At 38.1% G+C, this 13,464-nt stretch overlaps 1 protein-coding gene across 2 annotated transcripts in view; it reads right to left on the reverse strand.

Moving 5' to 3' along the window:
- TXNRD2 (thioredoxin reductase 2) overlaps positions 1–13,464 on the reverse strand; it is a 28,968-nt gene that overhangs the window by 14,343 nt on the left and 1,161 nt on the right. Inside the window, exons 2-11 of one of the 2 annotated variants that reach the window (XM_057369059.1) lie at positions 13,392–13,457; positions 12,627–12,683; positions 11,882–12,026; positions 11,489–11,563; positions 10,574–10,652; positions 9,596–9,658; positions 9,164–9,234; positions 5,799–5,818; positions 5,342–5,433; positions 3,879–4,053 (exon numbers count right to left, since the gene is read on the reverse strand). In XM_057369059.1, the coding sequence (XP_057225042.1) occupies positions 3,879–4,053; positions 5,342–5,433; positions 5,799–5,818; positions 9,164–9,234; positions 9,596–9,658; positions 10,574–10,652; positions 11,489–11,563; positions 11,882–12,026; positions 12,627–12,683; positions 13,392–13,457 (843 nt within the window). The remainder of the gene's footprint in view (positions 1–3,878; positions 4,054–5,341; positions 5,434–5,798; positions 5,819–9,163; positions 9,235–9,595; positions 9,659–10,573; positions 10,653–11,488; positions 11,564–11,881; positions 12,027–12,626; positions 12,684–13,391; positions 13,458–13,464) is intronic. The other variant, XM_057369060.1, reaches the window with a different exon arrangement.

Here is a 13,464-nt window from a genome sequence, read left to right on the forward strand (position 1 = left end):
CACAAGATTAGATTTAGCTTTCATTCAAAACAACAAAATACTATGCCAGACATCTAGAAGAAAGGTACAACTCAAATCTGACCCTTCAAAATGTTACCTGCACTTCTAACACCACACTACAATCTCATCTTTTATAGACCATACACTTACCACACAGCTGTGAAAAGCACACAGAGCCCTGCTTTCAGTGCCTGCCCCCATTTGCTTTTAACTTTAAAAGAAAAAACAACTTTTTGATCTGTTTTTGTAAAATCTAACAATATGGCTTCCTAAGGGKGCTGCCAGCCAATTTAACAGCAGGGAGTGACAGGAGAGTGGTTGAAGCTCCCATCACACACCMTGGCCAGGCTGGCTGTGTTGTGATGTGGCATTTGTGTCCCATCACCTGCCCAGGAGCTCTGGTACTCACACCTGCACACAGAACAAGGAGAAGAAGTATCAGGCTGCTGTGACTTTCAGCAGCAGAGACTGAAGCAGCTAAACTCAGAAGAAGCCAGAGGAATAGGCACAGTCAGGTGAGCAGCAGTGGTAAATGAGTGATAGCATACTCCTGTATCCAGCAAGATTTCCCAGGGTGATAACAGTGCAGCTGACAGCAGAATTTTATAATGGGTCTTCCAGAGTTTCTTAATCACAGAAGCTGGAATGCCTGTTTGCTTCCCTGCACTTGAAAAATCCAAACTGGAGCCAACCACACATTTTATTGTAGATGGCCACTGTGAGGATACTGCTGGGTGACAGGATAGTCTTTTGGAATAAGGCTCAAGCCCAGTGGTCTTCTCCACTTCTTCCCTATACATTGGCATTTTRACACATTACTTTATAAATTTATCCMATCTGACCTCAGTCTGTCCTTCATCAAAATCTTGTCTGTGTTCCAGTCTCAGCACTCTCTTCTCTCACTTTGTTCTGGGTGCCTGACACACTCTCCAAATTAGTTTCAAGACCACTACTCTTTCCTCCTTCAAATGTCTCCKCAAATCCACAAGACATTCACTAAAACATAACCAGCTGATAATGGCTAATAAAAACCAATTCAGTGTAACTACTGTTCAGATTACAGGAAAATATTGACTAAAGTAAGATTAAGTAAGGTTAAAAGAAGTTCAGAACCTTTATCACATTGATAGCAGTGTGCACCATTTTTACAAGGATGATTTTGAACATTACACCCATTACTGATAAACCTCCAGCAGGCCAGCCACAGTTTGAAAAAAGTCTGGCCCTGGTCAGTGCAAGGGCAGTAACTGGTTCTCTGCCAAGGCTGCTCAAAGCACTCTCTCCTGCAGCACTGACYGGTGATACTTTTTACACAGAGGAGTCCTCTCAGCAGAAAGCACATGAACATTGTGCAATTTACTGTTGCTTTATAGCTCAGGAAAATTAGGCATCTAACAAACACTTCTTGTATGTCCTTAAGGGCAGGGAGAATACTATGTAAAAGTTGACTGGCTCTCTATTGAGAAAAAAAAACCTCAAAACCTCAAGATCTTACAAATGCAGGAGAATTTTCTAAAAGCTGAAGACAGCGCTAGTATGTATCAAAATGAGATTCCTCTTTTTCCTCCCTCATATATTTTGACTAGTTCAAAAAAGCTGCAAGAAAAACAAAGAGAGCATTGTGCCTGCTTTTATTGGCTTATCCATACAAGCAGAAAATCACACATTCCAAAAGCAAAACAAAACTCCTTATAGAAACACAATCTAATTTTTTTTAAAGGATTGACATTAGGAGATGGTTTAATAAGCTACAGTACTGTGTCCACTGTCAGTAATTGTTTTTAACATTATTATAAAATCCTACTATAGATCCTACTATAAAATTCCATGATGCACTGGCAAAAATTAAGGAAACATGTTCTATAACTTAGGCTATGATTAGTTAACAATAGCGGCTGCTTTTTAACTCTAAAAGCTGACTTGCTTCAATCAGTATTGTAACTGGCACATCTGCAGACAGGAAATCCTCAACACCACCAAGTTTCCCAGCCTATTATCTGAGACACCTGGTGTGGGTGTGTTGATACAGAGCAAAACAATGAATCATATGGACTGCACACCAATTAACCAGCTTTAACTGTTAATGTGTTTAATCCTGAAGGGTGGAGCGCCCATTTGAACACTGAAAAAATTCAACACAAAATGCTCAAACTATTCATTTTGCTGTTTCTAAATATGGATTGTAACTCAAATCTATGACAAAAATCATAACACATGTAGTTCCTCTGTAYTGAAATAATGAGCAGTCTCCTGTTACAACTGAATTGCAATAGTCTGTCATGCAACCTTATTCCATTATAATTAACAGTAAACCAACATTTTTTTCTTATTATTTGAACTAATAGCTCTTTTTTCCATCTTAGACAAAAGTAAACAAATCGACTTGACATTTGACATGTGTGTCTCCAACTCAGTGTACTTTTCACAGAACCACAGAATGGGTTGGGTTTTTTACCAGAAAGTTAAGAAAAATCAAATACAGCATTTAGAAACCCACTTTTTGGAAACATTTTCATCTCACCTCATGAATATTATTCTACAGTTTTTAGGACTGCCACATGTCCAGATACCAAGACCTTTTTTTTTTGGTTTTGGCAAGCACTAGTCTGTTTAATTGGTTCTGATGAGAATAATACATTATTATAGGCAATTTCAAACATTTGTAGAGCCCAATGCACTTCTAAGAGAGTAGCAGTCACAGTAAGGAAAAGAAAACATTCATCACTACACACACCCTGCTCTCTGGGGTATTAGGAAGATATAAAGCTGACTTACCCAGGGAAATGGAAAAACTGGACAATAGATTAAGTCCACTGGGCAAAATATGAAGTGCTATAACTGATCTGTTTCTGATCCTGTAATAGAGCTATTCTACAACGACAAGAATTTAAATTTATCTTACAAACAAATGAAAGAGTACTGCTTCCCCACTACTCTAAAAYAGTATAAAAATAAAGTAGTTAAGGCGATTGCTAAAGCTGCTAATAAAACTGATCATTTGTCTGCATCAAAACAGATTTCTTGAGCAGTATGTTTAAGCCTATTTACTTTRCTTGCTAGGTATCATTTGCTTGCCAAATACTGTTACTACCTTTAGCCATGTATTACTCGTCTAGAATTCCAGATATTCACAAAGCTTTATAAGCACAAAAGACAAGAGCTCTTCTACTCTGGTGGGCTCACAGCCCATCTGAACCAGTACAAGAACTGAGAGCAGACTCCTATCTCRCATAGCAACAAATGAGCAGCTTAGGGAGGCATCACTGAGGGAGTATTTTCATATACTGGKCTGGAGCCTTATACCATCTATCATTTAGTGTGTTAGTCCTTGCAGGAAGTAGCACTTTGTCTCAAAGGATGCAAACCCCAGRTTTAATCCCCATTTCTGGTGATTATGCTCATAGACATTTGTCACATTCCTCTAAACTGATTTAGTCATCATATGTCAGTTCTGAGGGGTCTGACRTATGTGAAAGTTCCTAACCAGATTTCAAAAAGTTGCACAGTTTCTAGGATTAATATGCACTTATAGTGAACAGCTTCATCAAYCAATCAAGACTAGGGACTTAGAGAACACTACCTGCAACACAGAGCTWGCTGGAATTCACGTTCTTGCTCTAGTAAAAGCAAGGAACACTAGATGGTCACCATTTATTGCAGCTCATGCAAAAACAGTTACCACAGACTTCTAATATTCATAGCCACTTTAATGTATTTTTAGACTGTAAATGAACAGGCATGCAAGAAAATAATTAAACAACTATCAATGTTTAAGTGACTAAACATTTAATATACAGAAGTGAGGGGGAGCTGCTGTTTGACCCCTGATTTTCAGAATGGAAAGCATTGCAAATAAATGTTAAGATAATCATATTTACCTACTGCCCACATAAYTGTGTCAAAAGAATCCGTTTCTTCTTTGTTCAGGTCAGCATTTTTCCAAGTGACTTGTAATCTGTTGCTCTTCAATTTTTCCACTTTGGTTGGGAAACACCTCTTTAAAAACTTTGTGCCGTAGGATTCCATGTGCTCAGTTACTAAAGATGCCATTTGCTGTTGAGTAGTGAAACAAATTTGTTTTTTGTTAGATATATGACATTTTTAATGTAAAACCCTCCTTCAGCTGGGTCCAGGAAACCCCAGTAAATACTTTGTGCCTTTCAAACATTCTTTATCACTTAGTTACTATGCATTGCTAACATATGGTAATTTAGAGAGCCACTATGACCTGCAACTCCATTCCAAGAGGTATCTCTGAATACTCAAATTATTTAAAAACAAATTAAACAGTACATTAACAGAATAATTGCTTTTAAACCATTTGTTGTTTACACAATTAGATCATATTCAATTTACCACTACCATAATTATCATTACCATTTTCTATTAGTTTGATGAAAATTAAATACATTCATAAAACAAYAGAAGAAAAATACTTCCCTTTGCCATAACACCTGATATTTCTCTGCAATGACTGTGAATGACTAACATTTCATGGAAAGTTTTACTACAAAAAAAGAAATAATACTTTTGTCCTAAGAAACTGTTTGAAATAATGCCACACCACACTCCAGTAGTAAAGTGTTGCATCAGCAGGTTTATCCAAAGGTGTCAGTGCCCTTGACTGCAGGAATTCAGGTTGCACCTTGCCAGAGYATGTTTATTACTTAAAGGATATTATAACAATACCACTCACATAGAACAACTACACACAAGCTCTCTCAGCTTACAAAACTGTATTTTCAAAGTCAATATTAACTAATATGAAGGCAACAGCAGGATTATGTCTCTTCAGAAACATGAGAGCACACGAATCAGTTTCCATCAGACCCAAGGTGGCTGCAGAGTGAACATAATTATTTTATCTCCATTAATACTTTATTAACTTTGGTATGGCCATTGTGCTCTCCCTGCCTACAAGGATCAAGTTCTCAGAGCAAGCCCTACTGTAAGTGTTTGACCAAGTGCCACACACACACTGTTCCCTGCTTTCTCAGACCTCATGCTGTTACAGGTGTAGATTTCTTCAATGATGAGTGGAAATCCCAAGAATTATTCTTATACAATGTTTTGCAAACTCATGCCACCAGTTTTAAAGTATACAAGCTTTGTGGAAGCCACTGCAAAGTGAAGAGTGACATACAACCAGCTGTCACTAGTGTCACTAGCCCAGGTGGGACTTGTCACTGCCACTTAAGCAACAATACTCCTGCCTCAAAAACTGCACATATTAAGAAATGTTTGTAGAAGCAAACAGCACTTCTTTTAGGAGACAAAAATAATCAAATCTAACTTTTAATTTATTCATTAAGTAAGGAGATGTGAGATATTCTGTACTTGCCTGATCAAATCCACGAAGTGGGATACTTCTCATCATGACTGTAGTGTCCAATCCAATGCCTGTTAGAAATCCAGCACACTCAAGGGAAACATCTGGTGACGCACCAGTTAAGCAAACATAAAGAACAATTTAATATAAACACAGTAAGTAAGAGTAGTATACAAATGGACTTTTTACTCGGCSATAGCAAGTTCTCTTCACACAGACATCTTTAGCTTGCTTTTGAACATARAATAAAACTTGGAAGTCTACCAGTTAACACTGGTTTTTAAGATCCTGAGAATTTATCCTCAGCTGACCTTAATCTCTCTGATGCTACTGCATCAGAAACTATTACTATTCTCTTACCAAACCAACTATATGGCATGAGCAAACGAATTCTGAAAATTGAACTTCCATAGGAAAGACAGCTATGCTACTTATAATAACAGATAACCACAGGCTTTTTAAAGGATACAGCTGGCTCCAACAACCAACCTGTTACACAAAAAGAAGAAAAAAACAAAGCAGTGGAATGAGCTTGTGCATATTTTTGCACAATCAAAAAAACATTTTCTGATGTGGGCAACCCATTCACCAATTTCCAGTCAGCCAGTACCCCCAGCTGGCCTCATGGAATTGTGCACATCCAAATGRTGCAGCAGCTTTCTAACCAATTCCTCATGATTTATGGGGGCTTCATTCTGCTCCCTRTCCCCATCTTTCAGCTCATGGTCTGGGTACCCAGAGAACAACCGCTATTACTATTAAGGACTGAGGCAAAGAAGGCATTAAGTAACTCAACCTTTTCCTCATCCCTCCTCCCCTCACCACGTCGAATAAAGGATGGAGATTCTCCTGAGCCTTCCTTTTGTTGCTACTGTATTTATAGAAACAGTTTTATTGCCTCTTACAGCAGTAGCCAGATTAAGTTCTAATTGGGTTTTGGCCCCTCTAATTTTCTCCCTGTATAACCTCATGGCATCCTTGTAGTCCTCCCTCTTCTCCCAAAGRCATAAATACTCCATTTTTTCCTGAGTTCCAGCCAAAGCTCTCTATTCAGCCAGGCCAATCTTCCTCCCTGACAGCTCGTCTTTCAGCACATGGGGATGGTCTATCAATTAGATTATGTCCTCCTATCAAGCAGATTACAGTTCCGAATGCAAGATTTTATTCACTGCTAAATTTCCTTTTGATTTATAACCATCTGCTTTTAACTCATTGTATTTTTCCAAATGCCAAATATTTGCCCTTCCTGTCTTTAAACACTTGTGTAAGCAATTATAGAAAATGGGTTTAATAGATACTTAGACTGGCATTTACTAAATATATCCATTTTAATTCTTAAATAAAGCTCCAGCTCCCATCTCTCCCAATATTTCACACCCTTTCAATCAAGAGTATCACTGAAATTGTCTATCAACACTTCCAGTTTATGAGGTGTATCAGCTCTCCAGTACAGCAGTYTCCACGTCCCCAGCTGTCCTCTCTCTCCTGACCACATCCTCAGTTTCCCACATTTGCTGGGTGCCAAAGGCAGAATTCTCAGTCCCTGTTGTGCAGGTAAAAGTGGGTCCAAGCAGGCAKCCATTAACACTCAGCTGCTGGACAGGCTGCACTTGCACTCCTTTGCTGTTCATGTGTTATGCAGACGTGTTAAAATCTCAGTTAGGAGATGCAGCCCMCACAATATWTCCACTGACAACATAGCATTTTGTTAAGTTTTTGAATGGGCTTGGGGCCTATGCTTTACCCTAAACCAATCTGCAGCATCTCCCAGTTCTAAGAGCAAAGCTTTTAAACTTCTGAGKAGTGCAGACATGGAGGCTGCAGCTCTGTAAGCCCAAGGGACTGCACAGTCAGTACAACACACGTTTTCTCACAAAGGCTCCAGATAACATCTCCCTATCCTACAATAAAAACATACAACTTCTGAAGGTGTACAGAGAATAGGTTGACAAAGTGATTAAAATCTGCTGGTCTGGAGTTCATATATGACAAAGAATTTAACATAATGGGAAATAAATTTTCCAGCATTAAAGCTTTTGGTTCATCTGTGAATGGATGATCACTCCCTCATTAGCATGTAGCTTCTGGGARGTGCTGCAAAAAGTCATGTGCTGCCCATAAATAAATATCTACTGGAGATTCACAAGGAAAAGAATGAGAATTTCTGTAATTTGGGCATATATTCGCTCTTTTTCATTGGATGAAAAATAGATGTCAGCCCCACATTATTCACACTTTCTTGCACAAAACCAGGGCTCCTGGGCTTTATTGTCTAAYAGAAAAGTCAGGAAGGCAGAACCTAACCTCGTTCACACCTGCTCAATCTCTCACTCATTCGCAACACATTTCAAGGCATCTTTTCTAACTCACTCTGCCAAAACCCTTCATCTCAGTAGTGAGAGTGTCTTCCCAATGTTTGTATATCTAAGGGACTTTTAAGTTGATTAACAGTTTACTCGGTTTACTTTTTTTTTTAATATGAATAACTGCAGGACTGACAGTTCTATAACCTCCAGGCACGTAATTTGTAGCTGAGATATGTACATTTGGAGAGGGAGAAAAGAAAGACTAAGTACAACACAGCTCCGACTAAAAACAAAAGGTGTTAAACTGAACCTTGGGAATATTTATAATAGAAACAAATCCGACAGAAACAAACCCTTAACAACTCCCTCCTTCATTTGTTAAGACACAGCGTGATAAAGCACAGAAATGCTACTGTAACCCCTGCAGGCTTATTTTGACTAAATCTCAGGAATGCAACATATAAACACTAGACTCCCACATTACACTGTTACAACTTGCATTAGCGGCAACTGGACAAAAGCCACATTTTCACAGAGACATCTTACAGGGATAAATCTTATGTTTTGGTTTGGGTTTTTTTTTGGCGGGTGTGGGTGTTGCTTTTCTTAAAAACAATTTCCTTGCATAAATCATGCTTTCAAAATTCAAGAGGTGACTGATACACTACAAACAACAGCAAATTTACTTTTTTTCTAGAATTGTACCAAGAAGCCTCATTTATCTATTTCATGTTTAGCTTGACAAAGTGCATTTTTTATAGTAGAAAGTCACTGCCATGAATGGCAACGACTTTTTTTGCAAAAACACCAGTATTATAGTTTGAAGTCCCTCTTTCTTACATATACGTTTCATTTTCTAAAATTGCTCAATAGAGAAGAGAAAAAAATAGCATTATTGGACTTTCATGATAGCAAATCTGCATTTCCTATCACAATTATTTGCWTCAGAAAATTGCTTTGTAGTGCAGCGCTGACTTGGAATCTTGCTGTGCTATCTGTGTAAAAAAAGACTGTGGCATTTTAGTACTTCCATTAAAACCAATGTTTTAAYTCTGCAGTTAAGCAACAGCCTCCAAAGCAAAAGAAATGGCAGAATTAAACCATACGTCTCATCATATTTTCTTTTGTCATCAGAACTGCTTCAGCTTAGGAGAAGGTAAAATTATGTTGGGAGTTTGCCCCGATCGAGGAGTATTTTCACGTAGGGAGGAGCGGGGAYTGAGGCAGCTCGCAGTTGAGTTCATGCTGCCCTCTTGTGACTTGGGGTGTAATSGCTACAGCACAACCTAACGGTGAAAACGAGCGTTCAATTTGATTTTAGAAGGGAATTTCTTAAGAGGAGGAGTGGGGATATCTATCAGTTACCAATGAAGGTTGGTARTGTGATATTGATGCCTCACAAAGCACATTTTCAGAAGGAAAACAGAAGAAAAGTTGGTGTATAAAAGGCAATTTTGAACATTTTTTACCTTGTCATACAGAAAAGGTATGAATGCCAGCATGTTACAGCCATGGTAAGGTAACTTACGTTTTTCCAGGAGATTCTTTTAACCAGAACAGATCRTCACTTGTGATTCCATACTCCCGTGCACCTGCAATCTATGATCACACAGGTGAGGCCACAGTGCAAATCTTGCCAGCAAAAAAAGCTAATAGCAATTCAGGCTGCTTTGGCTGAAGTATAGCCAGCAGGCCAAGGGGAATATAGCTGGGGTTGCCCACTTCCAACCTGAATTACCCTGCAGCTCTAAGCAACATYAACATATAAACTGGAGCAAATTGTTTTTTACGGAAATGTTTTTTCTAAAAAGCCATCTTTTATACAGACAATTTTTTGTGTGACACAAGTACAAAAATCTCTCATTATGTAGCTTTATTTTTACGTTCTTTATTCTCCTTCATTGTGATCTGCAACACAACCAGCAAAGCAGTGGCATTATCAAATGGAAGGGTAACTTACATCTGTAGGATATTTTGGTCTTCCTCCAGTAGCAATGACAATATTATCTGCTGTAATAACAGTCTGCAAACAAAAATAAGAAATCAATATYAAGCATTTGCAATCCTTTTATCTGTCTTTGGATTTCATCTATGTACAAATAAGTTATAAATSAGAAAGCTGGCACTACCATCTGCTAGTTGTTACGTGACATAATAACTAGCAATGTRTTAAAAAAAAGGATGGAGATAAAACAAACTAATACATACAGGAGGTTCTCCTACCTATTCAATACCAGGTTTTGTTTTAATATTAACTTTACAATTGTTCTTATACTGAGCAAGATTAACTATTACTTGGAAACAATAGTAATTCACAAATGACAGCTGTTTAAAATCAATTTCTGCTTAGGGCAAAAAAGAGAGAACACAGCAGTAAATTCTGTCTCAGGCCTGGAGTGAAAGTATCTCAAAAGGAGAATGTTGCTAGAAAATCCTAGGCATCTACCCCMAAAAACATGATATTGAAGCTCATACTAACCAGCAATATTAACCAATTAACCCAAAAAAGGTGTTAAAAAGACATGTTCAGGCCTTGTTAAACATGCAGCAATGGCCACTATTCTGTTACCTGACCCAGCTGTGCGTTCACACTAATTGCCTCCCACACATAATTTGATATTACCAAGTTAATCACTCCTACAAATCACCTGAAGGAGGGAGACAGCTCAGAATTTGCATTTCTGAGAATTTACATTTCTGTAAGTATCAGCATGACTAAACAAGTTAAACAAAAATAATTTCCATCTGCAGAGAAAAGCAATGGCATCTAACAGCTCAAGCTAGGGACTCTGCAGGCATCAGTCAAGTTCACAAACAACTTCTCTAGGTGGAAATTGCAAATCTCACTCACCAAAAATATACTGAATACCTGAAGCAACTTGCTAAAGGACAATCTAGCAAAGTGAACAACACTGCAGGAATCAGCACATCTGCTCACCTCTTTACCTGCTTTTGTTAAACCACGGACTGTATGTGGATCAGCAAAACTTCCTTTCACGTTAAAATACTTCACCTTCCTGTTTCAAAGAAAACAGCATCAGCAATGCATATTTAACAAGAACAGGTATATAATACAGCTACCTTTTCCCCTATTAAAGTGCTAAACAAGATAGCAAACAGGTATAGAACCGTAAAACGAAGGAATCTCATTTCATAGAACTGTTTGCAGCTCTATCATATTTTATCACTTAATTCTTGTGTCACACTTAACTCCTCCATACAGAGAAGTAACAAACGTTGGAACAAACCTTGAAATCAGGCTATTGACCTCTTCAAAAGACATTTTCCATCAACCATAGCATTACTAGCACTCTCTATAGAATTTCTAATACAATGCTCATTTGAGAACATAGAAAAGTGACTCAGCAGGAGTAACAAGACTACAACCTGTCAAATTTTCTATTAATAGAATTTCTCTGTAAAAGGAACTGAAAAACCYGGAACTGTTTCTGCACTGAAAGCAAAAAAAAAAATCTGCTGCTCTAGCACAATGCTATCTGTTGGTTTGTATGGCATAGAAATCTTGGGGGACAAGATCAGAAGTATCTTAAGAAGTCTTGACTGCTTCATATTGATGCAAAATCTCTCCAGACTGAAGAGAGAATCACTACACTGCTAGAAAGCTTTCATGTATGGTCAGTGTCAACCACTATTTCACAAAAAAGAAAAGAAAAATGGAAGAGGAAGAGACCACTTACATTGACAAGGGCACTTACAGTTCCCAGTAGAAAGGACTTAGAGACTCAAAATACTAGCTCTAGACAGAAACCTCAAAAGCATTTCTGCAATTCTACAAGGACAAGAGCACCTCCTTGACTGTGGGAAGAAAGATGAACTTCAAAATCTTATTTACTTGTCTTGTAGTTGCACTCTGTGTCCCCAGTTCAAGGATTTCACATAATTCTGAACAGCTTGTGCCATCACAGACCTGTCACAAAACAAGACATTGAACATGAAGTCATCATGTTATAAATTCAGACTATGCAACCCAAAGATACAGGCAATTACTAAAAATTAGGAATTATCTACAGTATTTTTTGTTGCAAAAGCAAATTATCAAGTCCAAATCAACATAATTTTTGCCCTGAGAAACCAGTAACTAGTTTTGTTTTTCAAACAAGTACCAGGCTAAAATTTCACATGCAAAATTCAGTTCCCTAACTGTCCCTAAATAAATACCAGCTGGGAAAAGGTTATTGTTATGCATTTGCAGCACATAGGAGGGGAGATGGGCAACAGACTTTACCAGGTATGATGAACAGGTTGGGATATATTCCAGCCATAGTGTTGAGCATCTTTAAGGGCACTCCCTAAAAGGGCTGCTTGATGCATAAGCTTTTTAGGAATGCAGCCAACATTCACACAAGTTCCACCAAGTCCCCATGCGGTTCCTTGGGAAAAAAAAAAAGAACGAAAGAAAAAGAAGTAAATGCATCTGATTAGAGTAACTTAATGCAATTGGGTTCATGGTAGTTAAAAAGTTCTGAAATAACACACAGCTTACCATCTCCTACAGATCAGTTTCTAATTCTGTTTGTGCTGATTTGCTTTGATAAAAACCATCTCTACATACTTTTCTTCTAAAATTCAAAACATCTCAAGTTGTTTCTCAAAGCTCAGAAGATCCAGTTACTAAACATTCACTTTTGCAAAATCTTATTTTATATGTTGCACATGAGGAGCCCCAATATGGCATAATCCCTAATTTTTAGAAATGGTAAATAGCATTTTTACAGAGGGAATATTCTCACCTATTTAAGTCCAAAGTCTACAATAAATGCTAGCATCAGACACTATTTAATGTGCAGGGCAGCAGGCAGACCTGGTTTGTCCTGGAGAAAACCAGAAGTACCAGCTGGGCTTAAGGACTTCTATTCCAAGCAAAGCAGGCAGTGTGGCTTTAGACACGTTGCTGTCTGGAGCAACCTGCTCACCTGAGCAACCAAATTATCTGCATTTCCAATTATTGCCTTAGTATTTCTCTTCCATACCTTGTGGGGAAGGTTCAACATAATCCAAAACAGCCACTTTTCTTCCAAACTGAGCAGCTTTAAACAAAGAGGCAAGGTAAAATATTTAGAGGAAGGAGAAACACACAAACATAAACATTTTTTAGTAGCATGGATACAGGTAAAACACAGGAGATGACAGCTGGTGGGTGTTTTCTGTCTGACTCAAGATACCAGACCAGAGACCCAATCTGCCTGTGTAGTCAGCAAATTCTCTGGAAGACACTTATAACCCAGACTGGAGTCTCCAGCTCCACTGACCTTAAAAATGCAATTTSACCCCAAATGAGCTGTTTAAGAAAACTGTGGGTTGTTGGACACGTTACCCTGAGATACAAAGGGACAAGGTTCTCTGCAGCAGTTAAACAGTTCTTAGAAACAGTCTGAATTGCTGTTTTAACACGTAAATGAGAAATGGTAYTAAGAAAAATACCGTATCTATGGAGGTACTCTGAATACTTTTACAACAGTGAAATGAAAGCTTATGCATTTATCCTATAAAGAAGTATTTTTTCTAAAAGGTTAAGAGGAAAGCCAAACAAAGATCACACCACCTGACACCGCCTGATTCACCACTGTGAATTAATTTGGAGGTTAACTGTATGGAGCTGAATTAATGATTAATGTGCAGGTACTGGAGTATACAATGCTTCTTAGAAAGCTTTAGGATTACCAGTAACGCTTCCCTTAGTTTCCTTAAACCCCACTGAAGCTAACCCAAAATTTCTGTTATTTATGCATACAAACCTTCTTTTGCACAAGCAAGGCCTCCAGACCCTCCACCAATGACCAGAAGATCATACTCATTCTTTCCTGTGTA

This window comes from Malurus melanocephalus, unplaced genomic scaffold (genome assembly GCF_030028575.1).
Source record: "Malurus melanocephalus ecotype Western Australia unplaced genomic scaffold, MMel_1.1 scaffold_102, whole genome shotgun sequence".
NCBI lineage: Eukaryota > Metazoa > Chordata > Aves > Passeriformes > Maluridae > Malurus > Malurus melanocephalus.